Here is a 24,534-nt window from a genome sequence, read left to right on the forward strand (position 1 = left end):
AACACAAAAAATGGTTTGAATGACTATTTTCTCAATTCTCCCAAGACTGGTACATAACTTATACCACGTGGGATCCACAGGAGAGAAGCTAGTGGAACCCCAGTTGAGAAATCTGTCCAATTAGTGGATATAAGTATACTAGGTGAATATCCTGAACAGAGGCTATAATATCTACAGGGATCAGGTAAGTGGTAACTTGATGCCAATGATGTGATGGTGGTAACAACTACTTTTATTTTTAATATGTGCAGGAATGTTCTGGGTGCTTTTATATACATCCCACTTAATCCTCATCATGATCATAAACATCACAATTTTACAGATGAAGAACCTGAGGTTGGGAGCAATGAAGCTGCTTGCCCCAATCAGTGATGGAGCAGGACTCGATTCCTGGAGTCTGCTTCTCCAGCCCCATATTCTAAACTGCTAACAGGCAAACGTGGAGTGTGGCAAAATGGAAAGTCCATCTACCATCTAAAGGGGCAGCCACCATGCAGCTCCAGGTGGTGCAGCGCATGCCTGGTGTTGCCAGAGAGTCTAGTTTTTCAAGAAAGCTAGACATCCAAATTTTTATCTCCACTTTGTATTATAAAATAATTCAGAAACTTCCAAACACAGTTTGGGCCAACTAAAACACATCTACAGGCAGGATAATTATGTGAGTTGTAAATGTGTGATCTCTAATGGTCCCTATCTTTCCGCAAAAACATACATCCCAAAAATGCATAATCTAAGTCTCCTTATAAGAAGTATTAGACAAATAAGAATACTGGTATAGCATACAAAGCAAACAGCCTGTAAGTCATCACAAATGTCAACAATGCCTCACTCATCCCAAATGTCAATGTCATGAAAGAAAGCAAAGAAGACCAGATTAGAGAAGGTTAAAAGAAACCAGACATATGACAACTACAGATTATGTGTGGTCCTAGAGTGGAACTTGGGCCAGAAAAAAAAAAAAATGCGATAAAAGATATTATTAGGACATTAGCAAAATTTACATACGAACTTTAGAATAAGAGTATTTTATCAAAGTAAACTTTTCTGAATGTGACAATTCACTGTATTTCCATATAACAGAGTGTCCTTGTTCTTAGAAAATACATGCCGAAGTAAAGGTAAAGCAGAGGTAAAGAGGAATGAGGTCTCCAACTTCTTCTGTAATGGTTCATTAAAAAAAAATAACAGGGGCACCTGGGTGGCTCAGTTGGTTAAGCATCTTTGCCTTTGGCTCAGGTCATGATCCTGGGATTCAGCCCCACATTGCCAGGGTGGGTGGAGTGGGGGTGGGGGTTGTCCCTGCTCAGCAGAGGGGCCTGTTTCTCCCTCCCCTGGCTGGTGTTCACTCACTCTCTAATAAATAAAATATTTTATAATAATAATAATGGTTTATGTGTATATTTAGGGAGACAGAAAGCAAAAAAGCAAATGTGACAAGATGTTAACGACTTGTGAATCTGCATAATAGGCCTGTGAGGGCTCTCTGCTCTACTCTTCAGCACTTCTATAAATTTTAAATCATTTTATTTTTTTTAAAGATTTTATTTATTTATTTAGCAGAGAGAGAGAACACAAGCATGGGAAGCAGTAGGCAGAAGGAGAGGGAGAAGTAGACTCCCCAATGAGCAGGGAGCCCGATGTGGGCTCAGTCCCAGGACCCTGGGATCATGACCCGAGCGAGCCAAAGGCAGACACTTAACGGACTGAGCCATCCAGGCACCCCTAAATCATTTTAAAATAACAAATTATAGCATCTGGAAAAACAAAAGCATGGAGGCAACCCTCTAGCGGTAAAGGGCCCTTCGGACGATCGAACTCATGCTAAGCCATATCTACCGTATCCCTGGCACAGGGACCTCATCACACTGGATCCTCTGAGTGACCCACACAAGAAGCCATGCTTGACTCCATTTTCTCCCTAGAGAAACTGAGGCACAGGGCACCAACCCTCCATCCCAACAGCAAGGAAATTTTTAAGGCCATGGTTCCAACTGAGACTTCCAACTACCAATCTGGACCATGCCACCGTATGCCTTACAAGAAAAATTCATTATAAAAATGCATGAATAGGGCGTTTAGGTGGCGCAGTCAGTAAAGCATCTGCCTTCAGCTCATGTCATGATCCCATGATCTAGTCCCACATCAGGCTCCCTGTGGGGAGTCTACTTCTCCATCTACCTCTGCCACCTCCCTTTCCCTCTCTCTTCCTCACTCATACTCCCTGTCTCAAATAAATAAAATCTTTTTAAAAATTAAAGAAATTCTTTTAAATGAATGAATATACTTTGGTGCATTCTTAGGTTTTAACACAGATTAAATAAACATTATCAGGAAAAGCTAGATAACATTTAGTCCAGCCTTTTCATTCACCCTCCAGACTTGCACAACATATAAAAGTCTATAGCATAAGCAATCACAAGAAGAAAACACAATCTAAGTTATTTCAAAGAGAAAAGAAAAATCAAAAGTAATATTACCCATTATGGAGATAATTTAAAAAGCAAACAAGAAATCTTTGTGACCTTGGAATAGGTAACGATTTCATAGATATCATTAAAAAGCATTAATCATAAAAAGCAGTATCAATAAATTAGACCTTTATCAAAATTAAGTATTTTCGTACTTTAAACAATCATTTAATAAACTAAAAGACTGGAAAACTATGTTCACAATACATATCATCAACAAAGAACATCTAGAAAATCTGACAACTCCTAACACTTAATTTTAAGAAGACAGCCCAACCCAAAAAATGGGCAGAAGATTGAATAGACACTTCACAAAAACAAATGTAAACATGGTCAATAAACACATGAGAGGCTCAGCATCATTACATGTCAGGGAAATGAAAATCAAAGCCACGATGAGGGCCACTTGGGGGACTCAGTCTGTGAAGCATATGCCTTTGGCTCAGGTCATGATCCTAGGGTCCTGGGATGGAGCCCTATGTGCTGCTCCTGCTCAGCAGGGAGCCTGCTTCTCCCTCTCCCTCTGTCCCCCCTCCCCATTCATGCTCTCTCCTGCATGCTCTAGCTCAAATAAATAAAATCTTAAAATAAAAATAAAAAAAACACTTCACACCAAGATGGCTACAATCAAAAAGACATTAACAGGAGGTGACAAGTATGTGAAGAAACTGGAACCCTCAAGCAATGCTGGTGGAAACATAAAAGGGTGAATCTACATTGGAAAACAGTATCTTAGTCCATTCGGGCTTCCAAAACAAAATACCACAAACTGGGTGGCTTATAAACTGCAGAAATTCTTTGCATCTAGTTCTGGAGGCTAGCAGTTCAAGATTTAGGTACCAGCATGGTCAGGTTCTAGTGAGGACTCTCTTCCCGGTTGCAAACTCCAAACTTCTGGCTGTGTCCTCACAAGGCAGGAGGGATGAGGAGCTCTCTCAGGCCTCTTTTACAAGACACTAAACCTTTTACTAATCACCTCAAAAAGGTGGGGAAAAAGCCCCACCTCCTAATACCATGACGTTGGGATTTAGGATTTCAACATAAAAATTTTGGGAGGACTTAAACATTCTAACGAAAACAAACAGTACGGCACTTTCTTAAAATGTTAAATGCAGATTTACTATGTGACCAGCAAGTCCACTCCTAGGCATCTTCTCAAGAGAAAGGAAAATATATGTCTGTACAAAAAGTAGAATAGGAATATTCATAGCAGTGCTGTTTAAAATAGCCAAAAAGTATAAACAGCCTAAATATCCACCAACTGGTGAATGGATTAAACAAAGTGTGGCATATTCACACACTGGAATATTATACTATTTAGTCATAAACAGGAACTAAATATTGATTCATACATGTTACAACATGGATGAACCTCAAAACAGTATGCTGGGTAAAGAAACCAAACACAAAAAAGACCACATACTGTCTGACTCCATTTACATGAAATCTCCAGAAAAGGTAACTTTTGAGGACAAAGAATTGATTAGTGGTTGCCTAGGGATGGGGGATAGGACAGGGGAATAAACTACAAATCAACACACATCTTCTTTGAGGGATGATGGAAAGGTTCTAAACTGAAATTATGGTGATTATTGCACAACTCTGTAAATATACTACAAATCACTGAACTGTACACTTAGAAGAGGTGAGTTTTATAGTACATAAATTATACCTCAAAAGGTTTTTTTAAAAAGATACTCAATGTCATTAGTCACCACTGAAATGGACATTAAAGCCACCTTGAGATACCACTACACAGCTACTAGAATGGCTAAAATTTTAAAGACTGACAATAATAAATATCAGTGAGGACATGGAGCACTAGAATTCTCGTACACATTTGATGAAGATATAAAATGGTGTACTCGGTGTGAATAACATCCCCCAAAATGATATGTCCAATCTTAACCCATGGTAGTTGTAAATGTGAAAAAGGATCTTTGCAGATTTAAATAAATCAAAGATCTTGATTGAGATTAAGATCATCCTGGATTTAGGGTAGGCCCTAAATATAATGACTGGTGTCTTTACTTGAGAAAGGAGAGGGAGATTTGACACACAAAAACACTTAGAAGGTGGCTATGGGAACACAGAAGCCAACTATGTTCTGGTTGCCCAAACCAAGAAATACCAGGAGTCACCAGAAGCCAAGAGAGGCAAGGAAGGATTCTTCCCTAGAACTTTCAGAGGGACCATGACCTGTCAACACCCTGCATCCAGATTTACCTTTAGAACTAAGAGAGAATAAATTTCTGTTGTTTTAAGACACCAAGTTCTGGCGGCCCTAGGAAACTAATGCAAATGGCAGAACCACTTTGGTAGTTTCTTAAAAGCTAAACAAAGAACTGAACAACTAGAATCCTGAGTGTTTATACAAGAGAAACAAAGACTTCTACATGAAGGATGATAGTAGCTTTTTTTTTACATTAACAGTCCCAAACCAGAAATAATCCAAATGTTCTTAAGCAACAGGTGAATGAATAAACAATATGTGGTATATCCAAACAGTACACTACTGCTCAGCAATAAAAAAGGAATGAACTACTGATACACAGGACAACATGAATAAATCTCAAAGATCATCATGCTCAGTGAAAGCAGACAGACTCAAGAGTACATACGGTGTTTCCATTTATATGAAACCATAGAAAATAGACTCGTCTACGTCGACAGAAAACATTATTTATTGGTAGTTGCTTGGGAACCAAGGTAGGGGAGACAATGACTGCAAATCAGCAAGAGGAAATTTCTGACTGAAAGGTTTGCTATGTCAACTATGATGGTGGTGTTGCAGATATAAACATCTGTCAAAACCCATCAAATTGCACACTATAAATGGGTACGAATTATTGTTCATATATTATACCTCAGTAAAGTTGATTAGAAATGAAAAAGTAAGTCATGAGTAACTGACCATTTTCTATTGAAGATTTAAAACTTAACTGTCGATACTTTGTTCTAACCAATAATATTTTCATAAGCAAATTTTAAAACAGTATCAAAGGAATTCTTTAAAGTAAACAGGAAGACAACTTGCTCTGTCAATTAAATACATTTCACATGTTGAAAATGGAAAAAAGCTTTGAGTCAGAAGACCTCATTCTGAGCTCTAGTTCTGCATAGCCACCGAGTGGCCTTGGGCAAGTCATGATTCCCTCAAGCCTCAGTTTCCACATCCATAAAATGTGGATGACATGAGTATCTCATAGGCAAAGGGTAAAGTTTCAGTAGGGTAAAAGCTCCTTTGTGCAGGGATTCCATCTTAGCTAAAGTCATAATCCCAGTGTCTAGCAAATCATAGGTGTTCAATAAATCAATGAATGAATGAATGATGAATGAAATCATTCAATAAATCAATGAGAAGAATGAATAACGTAATTATAAAGGAAAGGTGATAAGGACATCATACACAATGCCACTGGGTGACATTTATCTCTTTCTATGCACTGTTGTAGTCTAATGCAGAAGGATCCTAGGCCCTTTGAATCCATCTTTAGTATACTGTCCATATCACAGGCAGACTCCAGCATGAAAACGTCAGGTCCCTGGTGAGACCTTGTTATAACTCAGGTCATTATAGGACAGACTTTATATTTTAAATCCATAGAAGCACTGCCCTAAGACAAACACCTGTAGGACTCTAAATTCTACAAGAGCAAGAACTGTGTCTGTTTTAGTTATCATTGGTCCTCATCTCTAATATTTGCCTAATAAGGAGTAGGCAACCTAACAGCACGTGTAAAGGTTATGTAGCCAGATAAAGCAGGAAAGAGGGGCTTTTATAAAGGCCAAAGTGGCTAATGGGTAGAGAGCAAGGAGAGTGTCATGTTCCATGAGGCTGTAGAAACAAGAAGGGTCCAAACCATGCAAGGCATTGTAGGCCGTGTGACATTGTGTCTTTCTCCTAAGAGCAAGAGAAAGTCATGGGAAATTTTTAAACAGGTGGTTGGCAGAGGAGGGAAGAAGGAAAGGGACGTGATCAGATTTACATTGCAAAAAGATCACTCTCCAGAGTGTGCAAAACAGACTAGTTGTGTGGAAGAAAGGGGGCAGAGGCATGGGAGCTGTTAGGGTGGAGAGTAAGTGCAGACCAATAAGCAGACTGTTGCAACATCCATTAAAGAGATCATGGAAGCTTGGTCCAAGGTGCTGGAGACAGAAAAAGGGGGACAGGTTATCGACATATTTAAACAAACCAAAGGGACTTGATTTGCGGAGAGAAAGGAAACCCTCAATTCTTCTGAACCTTACGATTTCGTCTGTAAAACAGGACAGTTGATAATCCATCTGCATAATCTCTCACAATCTTCTATGGTAGGAACATGAAATAATGTAAACTTTACAAACTTAACGTAGGTCCTGACGTATAATAAATGCTTAAAAAAAAAAAAAGTCGCTATAGATGTTATTATTGCCATCCATGAAATGGCAACTACCAGAGGCTGAAGCCCAAAAAGGTAGAAAATAGGATTGTAGTGAGACTCCTATCCGCTGAAGACACAGAGCACGACAGGCAGCCACTGAGATAACTGTTCCAAATAAACACGTCTGATTTCACCTGAACCAATCTCAGTCCTCGGAAACCATTACTGAAGAGAAAGCACAACTGTTAGGCTCAGTCATCTGAGAGTCCGGTAAACTGAGGCACCAGGGTAGCTACAAATGTGACCAAGGAATGAGGTGCAGAAGAGCAAAAGGAAACGGTGTCGCGATTCTCATTCGTGATCCAACAGGACTAGGCCCGCATCCTGACCAGCACGAAGGTATGTCCCCCCAGGGTGTCTGGTGCCCTTACTGACAAGGCCCTGTCATCCCTCGGCTTTAGACCGTGCGTCCGCTCGCCGTGCAACCGAATCCTCCCGGTTCCCGGCCCCTAGCTACAAGTGCACGAAGGATCCCACACTCGACAGTCGCCGACATACCTTAGCTTCGCGCTCTCTTTCCTCTGCGGTCGGGGTCCGCTTCATGCTGCCGCTACAGCCGCCTTCGCCACTGCGAGCCGCGTAGATCCTTCGCCCTGGACCCCGCCTCCTGCTTGTAGTTCTCTCGGCGTCCTGCTCCCGCCCGGCGCCATTCTCCGTCAGAGCCGCAGGAACTACCATTCCCAGGATGCAAGGCGGCGACGCTCGAGAGCGCCTCGGGGTTTGTAGCACGAGAATTTCCCAGGGCCGACAGCTACGCAGCGAGCTGGCGGGCTAAGGCTGGAGGAAAACTACATTTCCCAGGAGGAAACGGAGCCCGCCATGTTTTTCCCGTGCTCCTCTGGGTCAGCCGCCCAGCACGCCGTCGGCGCTATAGCAACGGTAGCTAGCCGCGGGGAGAGAGTGGCGGTGAGTACTCCGGGGGAGTTGAAGGGGACGGAGGTGGCCCACCATCTACCTGCAGCACCGGGCAGGGTCCTGGGGTCAGCTCTACGCCGGAGAGAAGGCACTAGAGTTCTGCTCGCGTGGAAAGCAGCCCGGCACGAGACAGCACATCCTCAGGCCTGAATCACAGCCCGCCCGTTATCCCCACGCCCAGCACCGGTTTGAAATGTTATAGCCCAGCCTTAAGTCCTAGCTGAGGAGCGTTAATGCTAATGGCTGTGCCCATCCAAGTCCTTCAAGCAGAAGGGCACAGAAACACAGTGCTCTCATTAGCCCTTAAACCTCCTGAATGGCCTGTTGTTTGTTTATCGCCTGATGACCCCCATAGGCTCTGAACTACATGACGGCGGGCATTCTTTTTACCTTTTTAGTCTCAATGCCACATATTCATTTAATCATCAGGTAAATATTTTTTAAAGATTTTGCTTATTCGAGAGAGAGAGAGAGGCAGAGACACAGGCAGAGGGCGAAGCAGGCTCCACGCAGGGAGCCCCAGGGGGGACTCGATCCCCGGTGTCCAGGATCAGGCCCTGGGCCGACGGCGGCGCTCAACCGCTGAGCCACCCGGGCTGCCCTCATCAATTAAGTATTAATGTCGGTGCCCACCTTGCACCAGACCGCTGTTCACTACCGCTGTGAATAGGACTGATAACCCATCTCAAGAGGCTTATACTTGATTAGTAGAAACAAACCAGTAATGAGGTAGTAAACAAATAATTTTAGGTAGAGATGACTGCTGCAACGGAAATAAGCAGTGATGAATTTGAGGGGGGGGGAAGAATACTCAAACACAGAGTGATCAGAGAAGGCATCTCAAGAAGTGACATTTGAGCTGAGCCCCAAAGAATGAGAATCCTGCTCATGCAAAGGCTTTGAGCAAGACAGGGTACTGTGGATTTGAGGAACTTAAAGGAGTGTTGAGTGAAGTATGGCAAGCAAGGAGGGATAACAGAAGATGGTGTTGGAGAGGCATGACAGCACTGTGCAGGGTTTCTCAATCTCAGCACTATTAACATTTGGAGCCAGATCATTCTTGTGGTTTCTGTGCACTGTAGGATGCTTAAAATCGTCTCTGGCCTCTAAAAGACAGTAGCACCGCCCTCCACCTTCCCAGTCGTGACAATCAAAAATATGACCGACCCCTTCTTAGATGTGTGTGACCTTAGGTATATTACCTAAGCTGTGTCTTGGTTTTCGCATTTGTAAAGTAGTAACAACCTCACGGGGATATTGTGAGACACTTGATTAATTCGTATAACTGGAGCCCTTAGAAGAGGCCTGGCACATTTTAGTAAGCATTCAGTAAATGTTAACACACCACCACCATCATCATTATTATAAAAGCTACCATGACTCTGTCATGGCAGAGTCATCGTTTAAACACACAAGTGTCCTATGTTTAAACTGCTTGATAATTTTAGTTCCTAAAATTGACTTTTCCTGTAGCAGTGTTTCCAAAAGAAGCAGGAGGTAATCTCTCAGGTATAAGTCTGTTCGTTGTTTATTGCACAGCTAAATGCAGTGGTTCTCAACCTTTGATGAGTTATGATAAAGTTTATGAACTCTTTCCCTAAAGATGTTGCATATAAACATATGCATACAAGATTTTATAAACCACCTCTTGGGTCTACAGACCCCAAAGCTCCATGGATTCCATTCATTCAGCAGTTATTTAGCAAATGCCTGCTATGTGCCAAGCTGTGTGTCAGCCTCTGAGAATACAGACAGAGATACACAAGACAAATAAGCTGGGTTCTCTCGTGGACTTTACATTCTAGGCCCAACATCCTAGAGATTGAGAACCTCTGCCTTAAGGCATATTTACTGGTAGTTTCCATTTGGCTTTTGGGGTGGTTTGAAATGAAAATATAAAATCTTTTTTTTTCCCCCACATACTAGACATTGCACAGACCATTTATATCCACGTACAAAATTGAGTTACTGTGGTGCATCTCTGAAGAATAGAAACTGTAAAACTGTAAAGATGCCAAAATTAACTGGACAGCTTTGTATGTTGAGGTAGGAAGCCCTGGGACTAGACCTCATGGCAACAAACACAGGACAGAACAAAAACTCAGCTGGTGAATTTATGAAACATCTTTCACAAAACTTGGACCTACCCACTCATTTGTTCACCAAGCTAAAAATTAATAGTTAACTAATATTGACATCCCAGGCAAATATGCTACTGCTTTTAACTTACCATCTCACCGTTAGAATAACTGTGAGATAGCTAATTTTTTCTCCATTTTTAAAGTTAAGGAACCATGGCACCTGGCTGTCTGAGTTTTCAGTAGAGCATGTGACTCTTGATCTTGGGGCTGTAAGTTCAAGCCCCATGATGAGGGTAGAATTTACTTAAATAAATATATATAACAAAGTAAAATGAGTTTTTAAAAAATATAATAATGAAATAAAATTAAGGAACTGAAACTCAGCAAAATTAGGTGACTCGGCCAGCTAGTAAATAATAGAACAACCATTTGAATCAAGTTTCCAACTAGGTTTTTTCCAAGATACCTGCTTGCTTTGGGGGGCATAAAGGAGGGGGGGAATAGAGAGGAAGTATTTCTTAAATTTACGGGAGTTTGTTTTTGTTTCAGATCAAGAAATAAAAAGAAGGAAGAATGATAATCTTACCCCATTTCCTAAGCAAACTATAGGAAATACACTGTTGAAAGAAATGCTGACTGAATATAGTATTACTTGTACAATAGAAGCTTTTACTGTCTTCAAGCCGCACGTGTAGACAGTAGATGTCCATTAAAGTCATAATTCATTTTATTTGGTTCATTCCATTGCACAGTTAATGTTATATGTTGGAAAGATTTTATTTGAATTTTCTCTTCTCCACAGATAGACCATGTCTGGTCCCACTGATGAGACGGCAGGAGACCTGCCTGTGAAAGATATAGGTCTAAACCTCTCTGGAATGGGAGGGTTGCAAGGTATGGCCAGCTGTTATTTATTATCATTATGAACTTTGATCAGTAACTTTTAATTTAAAGTATTTCTGATATCCTTACAAACAAAGCCATTTAAGTAACTATATAGCTCTTGATTGTACTAAACAGGAACATGGAGAGTTTAGAACAACATATGGTATTTTACTGCATGCATCAATTATCAACAGCTCATAGAAAATGTAAAATCCCCCTCTGTTCTGATAAAGAATTGTTATAAATCATCTTTTTAAAATTCCACACATCAGTAGAAACTACACAGAATCAAGCCTCCAAATCGAATTGCCTGGTTTAAATCACATTCACCATTAAAATGTTTCTTTATGTTTAAATTTTATATGGGAGGAAATGCCATATTTAAAATTTTTTGCCTTTCAAGTAGAGTATCTCAAAATGGTTTGTTTATCCAAGTGATACTGACTTTGTTTTATCAAATTAATACACATTAAATGTTTCCTTTATCCTTTTATCATTTAGTGGTTGCCCTAGAGCTAAAAAAATCACTTTCAAATTGAGAATGAAAAACACTGCTTTGAGGAGCAATTTAGAGTGTAGAACTATGTTTTTGTTTGTGTATACAGTGTGTCAGCTCTGCTGTCATGCTACTGCATTTGTCATTGAGACAGCTGTGATATAAAATATATTCCACTAAGATGTCTTAATACCCCTGTGAATTAGAACAATTCAGGTGGCCACCTTGAACTATCACGGAAAGATGGTCAGTGTATTGTTCATTGAAAAAGATAAATTTGACTATACAGCTTTTATTTTTAAATTTACAAGATATATATATTATATATATATATTATGTATATATAAAATTTGCTTGAGATCTTTGGTGGAACATGAGGTATTCAGATACAATAAACATTAATTGTGCATAGCTGCTTATTGGAATTGGCTACTTTAAGTTCAGTTCTTGCCCTCGGTTTACCACTATAGGGGCTTTAACCTTTGTCCATTTGTTCTTTATTTCTTTTGGATGATAATGAAAATTAGCCAGTGATACAGAAAATACTGAATTTAAGTATATGTAAAAAATCATATACACATGCTAAAAGGTATAAAAGTTCTTTAAAAATATATATATAATATAGCTTATAAATGACTTGTAGAGGTTTATTTGTTTGTACTTGCAAATTTTACAGTTTATTTTCTAGAACCCAAAACCCATACATAGCTCCAAAAAACTTCTTATGTTCACCAAATTATTGTCATAACTCTTGCCTCTGTTAAAAAAAAGAAAGAGAACACAGTTTCAGATACTTTTTTAAAATTTTTTTCATAATTGAGCATATATGTTGAAAAGTCTTATCGAATCAGAGTTCCATCTTATAAATTCTTAAAGAATGGTTATTTAAATATCCTGTTGAATGGATACTGTTATTGCCGAAATCCTCAATATTGCATGTAAACTTTTATTTTTTTTAAATTAAAAATTGTATTTATTTGAGAGAGAGAAAGAACGCACAGGCTGGGGGAGCAGTAGAGGAAGAAGGAGAAGCAGACTACCCACTGAGCAGGGAGTCCCTAGGGGGCTCAATCCCAGGACCCTGAGCGGAAGGCAGAGGCTCAACCAATTGAGCTGCCCAGGCGCACATGTGAACTTTTAATAGCAAAGATTATTATTCTTCCCTCTGATTGGTGATGTAAGCAATGCTATAGTGTATTCTAAAACAATCTTAAATGTAAATCACGAAGGAAAAAAGTGCATTGAGGATTAGATTAATATCAATGATTATCGGGATCCCTGGGTGGCGCAGCGGTTTAGTGCCTGCCTTTGGCCCAGGACACAATCCTGGAGACCCGGGATCGAATCCCACATCGGGCTCCCGGTGCATGGAGCCTGCTTCTCCCTCTGCCTGTGTCTCTGCCTCTCTCTCTCTCTCTCTGTGACTATCATAAATAAATTAATTACTTGATTTTAAAAAAAAAAAAAGATTCAGGCTATAAAAATGTTTTAAAAAAAATATCAATTATTATCATTTTTAGAGACTATTTTAAGTAATCGCACTATTAATTACCTTGGCATTTTTGCAGAAACATCAATGTCACGGACAATGAAGTCTCGCCAGGCAGTGTCACGTACCAGTCGGGAGGAACTGGAAGACAGATTTTTGCGTTTGCATGATGAGAACATTTTGCTTAAACAGCATGCCCGCAAGCAAGAGGATAAAATTAAAAGGTTATGATAAAAAGCTTTTAGCTTTTTCTCCTGACTCTGTAAAGTTTGGAGGATATGCTTTTTTATAAACTTAATTGAAAACTCCACCTGTAATCTTTTTTGGAACAAGGCAGGTTGTAAATAAATACAGTTTTTAAAAATGGAAAATCTTACAAACTAGAATAATAAACCAAAAAGATGATGAGTGTTTATTATGTCTGAAGTTGCTATTTGAAAGAAAAAGCTAATAGCTAAGAGTGCCACGAGTATATCATATCTATAAATAACTTCTGGTTTAATATTTATAGTTTAATAAGCAAATGGCCAAAGCATCTGTTTTTTAAATGCCTTGGTTTAAAATAAAAGTTTGAAAAAGTAATTAGCTATTCTAACTTGTTAGAATGCATGTTCCCTTAAGACTTGGGGTTTACTAATGAAAACCTCACTTCAGTATCTGGAACATACTTAACTTTGCTTGGATTAGTCTAGAATCTCTATTTCGAAGAGTCTCTACTGTTTCTGAAGAATTATTGTCACCTGATTTGTGTGCAAAAGATTTTTGCAGGGATAACTTCTTAAAAGTAGGTATTCTTTCATTTCTTCTTGTTCAGAAGTACTTTAACTATCTTCTGAGTGTGTGGCATTAAAAGCAAAAAAAGCACATTCCCATTTGTAAGCTTCAACAAGCCTGTATTCATATTCATGTTCTAGGTTAAATGAAAAGGTGAGAAAGCCATGGAAGAAAGAAGATTGGGGTGGAGGTGGGGTCAGTATTCTGCTTAGAATGTATCCTAACGGGGTGATTCTAGTTCAGTTTCTACTCTGTGGACTTTGTTTTAATGGCCCACTGACCTGCTGTGTTGGGGGCTTTTACTTTGAGTCCTTTTTTGAGTCATGATAATGTCTTTTTACAAGACATGTGACTCACTTGCCTGATTCCTTTTCTGACCAGTAACACACACGTATCCTATCAGAATGAAGAATGTAGTCTATGACCACTGAACAATTTTTTTTTCCTTTGTAGGCCTAATTGGTCAGTAAAATAATTGAATTCACAACCTTGACCTCATTAGTAATTTGTCCCAGACAGAAAATATAAAACAACCTAATAATGAGCCATGTAGTTTAATGGAAAAAGGACTCAGCTAGAAGTCAAGTTGTATGCATGTGTTCTATTATTTCTCTTCCTCTAGCCTATGATATTATGTTCAAGCCATTTAACCTCCTGGGATGTTATTTTACTTAGCCCTGAGAGTAGTAATCCAATGACCACTATGACCCAAAGCTCTAAAATTCTTCTGAATTTCACAAACACAACCTAGAGGCATGTGTAGAACTGCTCTGATTTTTATTTTTACTTTTTAAATTTTAAGTAATCTATATACCCAATGTGGGGCTCAAACTTACAATTCTGAGATTAAGAGTCACATGTTCTACCAGCCGGGTACCCCAGAACAGTTTTAAATTTATCCTTAAGATGTAATTAGGACCACATCAGCATAAATATAGATTTGATAAGCCACCTTTTTCAATAAGTACTTAAACTTTATCAGATTACTTACAATGTATTAATAACACAAAATAATGATATCAAACAAATGAAAACTACTGCCCTTACTGGACAAACATGCAATCTTGTTTCTTAACAAAAAATTTACTTGAACATCCTTGAAAGAATTTAAAGCCACTCCACTGATGTGCCATTCTTAAAAATGTGGGTCATTTATTATTCTCCACATGTTGACTGCTTTTTTGTATTAAACCTGTGTCTTTTGAATGTGATCTCTATCTCTATGAAAGTCTCTCTGTAATAAAAGATTCAGATATTTCGGTTGACATCCCATTTAAATGTCAACCCTATTTCTATGGCTAAACCATTGGGTGGGGCTAAGGATCCTAAACTCATTAAAGGGCTAGATAGAGTGTGTGGCTCCGTTGGTCTTATGATACCTGCCCAAATTTTCCAGTGATATATCATTCTCTGGATTAGGTGGAAAAGGAACTAATCCATTGATTATTTTACTAGGGTGTTTGTGGTACTCTTGGATCTTGGTTTTTATTATCCTATATCCCTTATAAAGCATGTTTAATGGATTTGCCTCAAGGGAAAGAGAAAACAATCTTAACTGATTATGTTATGCATTGCTCTCCCTGATGCCACATGCTGTAGGCCGAGTAGCCAGAAGTGTAGATAGACATGTATTACTACCGCTTTTACAGAGGACTCTGCTTAGGGCAAAAAAAAGGTTGTTCTATGACATCCCAAAGCTATTAAGGATTTTTTTATTTCACTTTTGTTCTCTTAAGTAAAAGCTTCTGTCCATAACCACGCTAAAATAAAGCAAACCCCGTTTAAAGAAAAATGAAGTGAGTTTTTATTTTCAATCTCCGTCTGGCTCTTTATAAAAATAGATTCACTATAAACTAGAATCAGCTATTGAAGATGTGCGACCAATTTTGTAAAGTCTTGAACTTGTGTCTCTCATCAAAGCCACCTTTTCTTTCTTGTCCTGCCAAGATTTTTCCATTCACTGTCAGGCATGTTTTCCGTACGTGTATATTACATCACCCCCATGTGCCCTTTCTGTCTTTTGTTCTGTCTAACCAGGTTTTATCAAAACTTAAAAGAATGAAAGGTATAAACTCCTAAGATGTCAAAAACACAACTTATGTCTAAATTTAAGGTAGCATTAAAATAATACTTTTTGCATCTAAGTATTTTCTGCCATTAAACATGAATGCTCCTTGGGTCCTAAGCAACATTTAGTGGCACATTTCAGTTTCTTCTGAATTTTTCATTGGGCTTTTTGTCTGTGTGTACCAATGCATTCTAACATTTTTGAATTTGTAACATGTCTCAATCTTAGAGAACCTGAAAACAGTTCCCCTAAAACAGATCACCTATATGCTACATAGTCTTAACACACTTTTCAAAAGTTGTAACTTACTGTGGCTTGCATCTATAACCCACCACATCCACAATCTGTAGCTACATTTAAGTGCATACAGCATTCCTACATAAGGTCATGCGTTAAAAATTGCATTTGAGGAACATATGGAGTAAATATGTGTCCTCTCTTTACTAACCTTAAATGATAAGCCTTAGGAAACTGTTATTTGTCAGTGCTATAAAGCAGATTGTTGCCCAGTGGTTTCAATTATCATCAAAGGATTCTTCACAGGCAGTAATAGTTACATCAAAACCTGAAATTTATTATTCAGGTTCTGCACTGAAGTCCTCACAGTGATTATGTTCCTTTCAACAGAATGCATTTTATGCTGACTTCTCACATTCCTTTTCATCTTTTTATTATTTCCCTAGAATGGCCACCAAGTTAATACGGCTCGTTAATGACAAGAAAAGATATGAGCGGGTTGGTGGCGGCCCCAAGCGGCTGGGACGAGATGTGGAAATGGAAGAAATGATGGAGAGGCTGCAAGAGAAAGTTCATGAGCTTGAAAGACAGAATGAAGTCCTTAAAAACAGACTCATTTCAGCCAAACAGCAACTTCAAATCCAAGGTTACAGGCAAACGCCGTACAACTATGTGCAGTCTCGTGTTAACACTGGGCGTAGAAAAGTGAATGAAAATGCAGGCTCACAAGAATGCCCCAGGAAAGGTAAAATAAGCTTATATTAAATCCTTAAATGTAAATCTTTTAATAGGTTGTTTTACACACGCACATACAGTATTTCTGTATTTCTCATGTTTTTAAGTTCCTTTAGAAATAGAAAAATAGTTTTTTGACTTGCGTTTTGATAAAATGTTAACATAAAAATCATTTGTTGAGTAAAACATTGAACATAACTATTTATCCTGATATGAGAGACACGTGTGAAACTGTAAAATAGAAGTTGAGTTTGAGGTGGTTTTCTGTATTTCAGGCAGAAATCACATTGACTCAGGCAAATGGGAAAACCAGTTAGTTTGCTTATTTATGATCATGCTTACTGTTTTGAGTGATCACACTTAATTTCCTTTTCCAAAGACCTTTTATAAAATTTTAGAATCACTTAAGTCTCTTATCATGTGGAGGCAACATGACCATGCAATGTGCACATAACTAAAGGTTTAAAAAATTGCATTCTTGCTCCTCTTCTTACTACCTGGTGACCTTGGGCAAGTCATCTAATCATTCTGAACTTGATCATTACATGTAAAATAAAAGGATTTAGGCAGGAGACCATAAAGGTCTTCTTTATCTGTAGAAATGATCATAGGTTTATCATTTTCCTCATTCGAGAATGCATCACCAAAAACCTGCCCATGTTACAAAGCAATTCAGTTGCATAGGTGAAACTTACTATAAAAAGAACCTAAATGTTTCTAATAAAAATTCCCAGTTCTTCCAAGGACAGACCATTTGTAATGAGGCAAAAAGTTAATAAATATTTTAAGTAACATTTTTTAAGTTCAACTACTAGGGAAGGAAATAAAATTGTAGCTGCAGTTGATCTTCATTTGGAACATGCTTCACATAAACACCAAACATTTTGAGGAATACAAAAATCTGTGTAAAACTTTCAATTCAATTCATGTAGGAGGACAAAAAATGCCATATAAACAGAAAAGAAGAAAATTTTGTTCTGTTTTTTTCTCCAAGCCAAAATATTGACCCTCTCTCTTCTCTAGGCAGAGTTCCCTTGAAGTCAGTAAGGCCTCCACACAGCAGGAGGCAGCCACAGGATGAAAGGGCTCAGCTACTCCTAGCTTGTGAGATTGGCAGTAGACTTTGATATAACCAAAGCAGTCGTAGGGCATTATAAATTAAAAAATACATTCTGCTGCTAATTAACTTTCTACTTGGAAGAGGGCCTTGACCTCTCAGAGCCTCATCTTTCCCATATGTAAAATGGAGTAATAACACAGATGAGAAGAAAGGTCAAGAAATGGTAATTCCGTGGTGTGTATTTTACCTTTCTACTTTAGTTTGGTCAACTGTGACTGAAGTAGGGCAAGATCATCTCTAAAGTCTATAACGTGTTTTATACTAAATAAAAAAGCAGTGCCCAAATTTTAGATCAACGTGGAACTAATCTACTGCTGTGAATTGCTGTTTGAATAGAAGAGTCTGAGTCTGATGGAAGCTTACTCCTATAGGGAAAAAGAAGAAAAGAGACACAGAGCAGCTTAGTCTTTAAAATGTGACTATAAAGTTTAAATTTATCCTTGTGTTCATACACTTCTAGTAATTCAGATCTTTTTTCACTACTTGGTACAGAGTCCAAGACATAGAAGCTGCACAAAGCACTAAATAGTGATAAATGCTTTCTTTTTCTTCCTTTTTTTTTTAAGATTTTGTTATTTATTCATGAGAGACACAGAGAAGCAGAGAGGCACGCACGCAGAGGGAGAAGTAGGCTCCCCATGGGGAGCCCAATGCGGGACTTGATCCCAGGACCCTGGGATCACGACCTGAGCCAAAGGCAAAGGCTCAACCACTGAGCTACCCAGGTGCCCCATTGAATACTTTCTCAACCATTATCTTTCTGAGTGAACTTAAGACACCATTATCAGGGTTGATACCTTAGTAATAATCTCTTCAAGATCACCTTTGAGCCTGGATCTTACCCACACTTGTCAGAAGTATCACAGTGTAGGGTGACTTGGGGAGAACACTAGGCCCTCTCCACCTACAAGCCAACTTGCCTCCCAAGCTGCTATAAACATTACCATTTTCTATATGTGCCTTGTCAGGAGAAAGGATGCAAAGTACTGGTTTAAGATGTGATCATTGTAATGTAGAAACAATCCTTATTGTAAAGAACCAGTAGAACAAAGATTTTTATAAGCTGTGTATGCTTTAAAATGTAACCATTGTCAAACCACTGTTACACAGTAAGTTTTAAGATTATTTTAAGGGTAAGTAGGTTGGGGTTTGTTTGGTTTTTTTATTTCACTAGTGATGTTTAGTTTTTCCATGATTTATGTAGGAAAAGTTTATGAATTAGCATTACTGCCGAAATCGGCAAATTTTAACACAGTAAATTATTTTAATGGCTTTAGGCAGAGCCTTTCTGTTCTTTATTCTGAACTACAACCATAGATATTGAAAATTTTGGAACAGAAAATAATAGTTCCATTCTAATTAAAAATAAACTTTCTTAAGAAAATGAATTTTATCTGTACCTTATATCTGAGATTATGCTCCATTAAAAAAATTAAATTATGTCATTTTATCTACCTTAAGCTCTAGTAACTTATTTTGTAAAGTAATCATACAATTAAAATTATGTCTCATTTTTATTTTTTTTAAAGATTTTATTCATTTATTCATGAGAAACAGAGAAAGAGAGAGAGGGAGAGAGGCAGAGACACAGGCAGAGGGAGAAGCAGGCTCCATGCAGGGAATCTGACGTGGGACTCAATCCGGTGTCTCCAGGATCTCATCCTGGATCGAAGGCAGCACTAAACCGCTGAGCCACCCGGGCTGCCCTATGTCTCATTTTTAATAATGGGACTAGACTTGTCCCATGCATCGACTATTTTTATAAGAAAAATATTTTAAGAGCAGCAGCAAAAATGTTTTATTTCAAAGAATCTCATTGGTGATACCTTTTTGAGTTACCTTTGTTTAAATATGGATTTTCGGGATCCCTGGGTGGCGCAGCGGTTTGGCGCCTGCCTTTGGCCCAGGGCGCGATCCTGGAGACCCGGGATCGAATCCCACGTCGGGCTCCCGGTGCATGGAGCCTGCTTCTCCCTCTGCCTGTGTCTCTGCCTCTCTATCTCTCTCTGTGTGTGTGACTATCATAAAAAAAAAAAAAAAAAAAAAAAAATTAAATATGGATTTTCATATTGAGTTGGAATAAGCCTAAGTACAGGAAAAGTTTTGACTTAAACCCACAGTATCTGTGAGTCACACAAAGGAAGATTAGGTTCAATATGTAAGGTCAAGGAATGTGAATGACTAATTAAAAAATTAAGAAGTCTATATCAAAAAATGCTAAAAAAAAAAAAAAAAGTCAAGGTTTTGAAAACTTTTTCCTTCATACTTTAGCTTATATTGTAAAGCCCTGACTTTGGTTCTTTCAGAAATTACTTTAGGAGTTCTAAATTTAAGTTGAATCAAATTATTTCTAGGTGATTTGGTTTCCATAGTAGAATTTGATGGGCAGTACTTGCTGCTACGTACATTTAATGTGCATCAACGATAGTACCTTTGGCAATAGATTTCTGATTCTCTGTGTTATAGAGCACATATCTCTCAGTACTTAAGAAATTTTCTTATATTGCAAATTTCTTCATGATAGCAAATCAAGAGTCCTTCTATCCCAATTTCACCTTTATAATCTTACTGATTGACTTTTAGGTATTAGATTCCAAGATGTCGATGTAGCAGAAACTCTACAACCCATGCTTACAAAATATGGCAACAGTTTACTTGAAGAAGCCAGAGGAGAAATAAGAAATTTGTACGTATTCTTTTTGTCGTCTTTTTAGAACTTTATTAATCATGTCTTTTTTGATACCTCCCTTTCCTTTATTTTAAACACAATTGGTTTATGTACAAATAGTTTGCTCCACTAAATAAATACATCTAGATCTGTGGGGTAAGAACAGATACTATATAACATGCTTCCAAAAAAATGAAGAAAATGAACAACTTAACCAACTACATCAGTGGAGGCGTTTATAGAATAGTCTTCTATATTATAATTTTCTCCCAAAAGGAATGTCATCAAGCCCAGTCATTTAGAATAGTACAAGATTTCGGGGCAACATTTCCATTCTCAGAAAAATTACAGGTAATTATTTTTTTAGATCCTGAATTAATTAGCCTTTTTGCGGTTAAAAAAAAAAAGGAATTGAAGGGAGTGACTTAAAAGTTTGAAGTTATCAGATACATATGGATTTCAGATTTTGTTTCACTGTGATTCTATGGTACTGCATTCTTCATCATACTATGGTTTCAGAAAAGTTACTTCTGCCAAAGTTAGCTTACTTTCCCAGTTAATCAAAGCCTCATGGTTTCAGTGTCTGTGAGTTACACAAACGAAGGTAAGGTTCCACCTTACCTGCAGGCCTTCACCTGAATCATCAAAAAGTAACAATTCTGAATGAGGAAAGAAAACATGAAACAGAGCATCACGGTGTAGATGGTTGCTCAAGAATAATATGGGCTTCAAATTACTTCTTTTGAATATTTTAAATACCAATTAGAACAATGACTAGCCTATGAAGGAATAAAACCAGGAGACTAGACCTAATCTTCTTGCCTGCTGTTCTGCTGAAAAACAAGGGTTTATACAAGCTTCCTGAGGCTCATTACACTGGGATGCTACCAAAACATGGTAGAGAAATAAATACGTGCAAAAAAACACTATTATGTTTTGCAAATTTCTCACACACGCTCTCTCTCTTGTTCACACTCTCACTCTCTTAAGAGTTAATTTGAACTATCTAGGCAGATGTACATAGGAAAGAACAAAAGTGTATAAATTACCTGAAGATGGCCAGATTGTGGAGTACATAATAGGTAACCAATACATACTGAATTGAATTAAATCAAAGTCCAAGTTATTGTCTAGGACATTATTATATAAAAAGCAGTATTTTGAATTATTCCACATGCACTTTTAAATCGTCCCATTTAATCTACTCGTCACTATATGCAGAGGCACTTAAGCTAAAAATTTTAACTTCTGCTTGCTTTTTATCATGAAGAACTTTCTTTGTACTGATCTTGAATACTGCAGACTTTTCCTCAAATTACAAATTCTTGTAAAGGTTCTTTATTTCAGGGAAAATGTTATTCAGTCACAGAGAGGCCAGATAGAAGAGTTAGAGCACTTGGCTGAGGTCCTGAAAACTCAGTTGAGGAGAAAAGAAAATGAAATTGAGTTATCTCTTCTTCAGCTTCGAGAACAGCAGGCTACAGATCAAAGGTATGTTAAAACAGAAATATCACTTTGATAAGGTCAAAATTAGTTTAAAATACTTTATCATGTGCCATAGAAGGATAAGCCTAGTCTATTTTAAAAATCATGTTTTCACTTAACATTCTTCATATAAGCCTGCTCTAGACCTACTAACTGCTCTCAACAGCTCTAGCGGAAGGGCATTTTTCCCTAACCTACTTTGCTTCATCTTGTCTCCCCAACTCATTTATCCATTTGTTGCATTTACCATAACTGTGGGAAGTTCTAATGCCATTTGACTGCACCTACCAAGAGAAATACGTATGACAAGAACCCTGCTATTGACACAGCATGTGAATAAGTCCAGCCTCATTTAAGTTTTTCTCAAAGCTAAAAAAATTCCATAATACGGTACCAGCTTTTTTTGATCCCAAAAGATGTTTTTTTTACCTCTCCTAATCAAAATTTGCTTCAAATTCGGTTGGTTATTATGAATGACAGTGTGGCCCTACAGCAATCTCTTTGCTGCCTCTTCATTTTTGATGTTTATAATGTACTATATTTTCTTTCCCATCCTCCTTTGTCATTTGTGGTTCCTAATACCTTTCTCTCGTTTTGTACTTCCACACTGTCTTTCCAATAAGACTTTATCTTCTTACCATATTCTTCCTCAAATCATTTTCTCCCCTTCCATCCTTTTCTTTTTTCTTTTCTTTTCTTTTCTTTTCTTTTCTTTTCTTACCATTCTGTTTGTTTTCTTGGACTGAGCATACCCAGAAGTAGAGTATATTAAATTGCCAGGTACCCATCACTTAGCTTAAACAGTCATTAACATGTTCCCAATTTTGTTTCACGTATTCCTTCACCTTTATTTTCTTTAAATAATTAGCCCCAGTCAGATAAGATATCATCCCTCCAAGGAATATTAGTATATATTTCTGGTAGACACTTTTTTTTAATATAACTCCATGCCATGATTGCACCTAACAAAGTTAACAGCAATTCTTTGATACCTTCTAATACCAGCCTATATTTCAAACTTCCCTGAACATGTCTTCTCCTGTTTGGAATTCAGATGAGCTCTACACATTACATCTGACATCTCTTATGTCTCCTATTTCTCCCTTAATGTTTTTTAAACCAGACCTAGATCTCTATTTATTTTTCCCCCTCCAGTGTATATGATATCATGCTTCTGTGGCTAGATTCTCATTTTGAAAAGCCAGTATGATTTTCTAGTTTCTCATTTTGGATTCAGTTTAATCCTCCTTTAACAAACTAACCTGCCATTGTAATATTTGAAAAAACTAGGAAAAGATGCATCATATGAGACTTACTTTAAAAACAATAAAGTTAGCTGAAAATACAGAAGAAGCTTTCTATTTCAAAGATTCAAATGGTTAGTATTCTCTGATAACTTCTGTTCCTGAAAAGTTATGTGTAAAATTAAGTTACATAATGAAATTCTATATATTTAGTGATATTTGTATACTCTTATAAGGGGAAGGCAAAAGACACATGAATGTTTTTGAGAATTATATTAGATGATACAATTTGAGTACTGGCTTTGAACCAACTTGAATACGTAGGAGTTATCCCTTTTCCCCTAGGAAGAAGAACTGATTAGACTTTGTCTTCTTGGAAAACCAAGACGTTATTCCTTGTGAGGAACAGTGCTAAAGGACCAGACCTCAACACTGAATATGATCTTAATAAATTGCCAATAGCCATATTTAAAATATTTTCTAAATATAAAAATTCTGTGCTTAGACCAAGTCCAAGCTTAGAGCCCACCCCTATCACCTTTACTCAACAGCTGAGTACAAGGTTATCAGTGACTACTTCCTCTGTTATGTTTCTCAAATTCCCAAAGAGTAAGATGGATACTGTGTTGGCCATTCCCTCTTCCAAAGGGATATGATCGTCAGGAACTAGTGTTCATTGGAAGGGAGATCCAAATGTCCTTCAGTCCTAAGGCTAGGACAGCAGAAGCAGTGGAGCAATAGACAGGTATGCATATTTTCTCCTATAAATATTGTCAACAACAGACACCAACATATACACCTGGATGTGTTTACCCTAAAAATTAACTAAGGCCCTCAGTGGGGAGCTATATTATTCACTCAGTAGCAGTCTCTTTTGTCACATCCAGAATTAGAGAAAAAATGAGTATTACAGGTAAAGGAACTTTGTTGCAGAGGCCAAAGAAACCAATTTGTACCTTACCTCACTGATTTTATAATATTGAAAATCAAATGTTATTTGCTTAGAAAGGAAAGGCACTTTTAGTAAATAGCATATTGTTCCTTGAAATACAGTTGTTGAAAACTGAAGAAATGACTTCCAATAAAGGTCTTTAAGTCTTTTTTCCTTATATGTTTACACATAGCTCAAAATTTTATGTGTAACAGCAATTTTTTGAGGCTAATGGAAAACTGTTGAAAAAAAATGTTGGGAGAATATAAAACTTGGTATAATTTACTGTAAAGAAAAATCACAAAATGGAAAACATATTTAAACTTCTCTTTCACGGATACATTATTTCAAATTTGAAATTCTAGAAGTCTGATCAGGATGTTGGGCTCCTTGTTCTCAAACATGAACCTAACATAGTCGTAATCTTCAGAGTGCGGTGCTTGATATTTATGGCAAAGAGCTTTTTCATAGAATATTACAGAAACTCTTCATAGTATGTGTTTAATAGACCAGT

General features: G+C 37.7%; 2 protein-coding genes across 14 annotated transcripts in view; one reads left to right on the forward strand and one right to left on the reverse strand.

Annotated features, from left to right (window-relative positions):
- Positions 1–7,737, reverse strand: part of FTO (FTO alpha-ketoglutarate dependent dioxygenase) — a 428,971-nt gene extending 421,234 nt beyond the window's left edge. For 4 of the 9 annotated variants that reach the window (XR_013380253.1, XM_077898409.1, XM_077898408.1 and 1 more), the window contains exon 1: positions 7,391–7,737. Coding sequence is in view for 8 of the 9 variants with exons in the window: in XM_077898409.1 (XP_077754535.1) it covers positions 7,391–7,570 (180 nt within the window). In the remaining variant the exon portion in view is untranslated. The remainder of the gene's footprint in view (positions 1–7,390) is intronic. The other 5 variants (XM_077898411.1, XM_077898415.1, XM_077898412.1 and 2 more) reach the window with 2 other exon arrangements.
- RPGRIP1L (RPGRIP1 like) overlaps positions 7,653–24,534 on the forward strand; it is a 105,402-nt gene continuing 88,520 nt past the window's right edge. For 2 of the 5 annotated variants that reach the window (XM_077898402.1, XM_077898401.1), the window contains exons 1-6: positions 7,654–7,798; positions 10,691–10,782; positions 12,838–12,982; positions 16,284–16,582; positions 20,276–20,378; positions 21,708–21,851. In XM_077898402.1, the coding sequence (XP_077754528.1) occupies positions 10,698–10,782; positions 12,838–12,982; positions 16,284–16,582; positions 20,276–20,378; positions 21,708–21,851 (776 nt within the window). In that variant the 5' untranslated portion in view covers positions 7,654–7,798; positions 10,691–10,697. The other 3 variants (XM_077898404.1, XM_077898406.1, XM_077898405.1) reach the window with 3 other exon arrangements.

Source organism: Canis aureus, chromosome 5, assembly GCF_053574225.1.
Source record: "Canis aureus isolate CA01 chromosome 5, VMU_Caureus_v.1.0, whole genome shotgun sequence".
In the NCBI taxonomy this organism is placed as follows: Eukaryota; Metazoa; Chordata; class Mammalia; order Carnivora; family Canidae; genus Canis; species Canis aureus.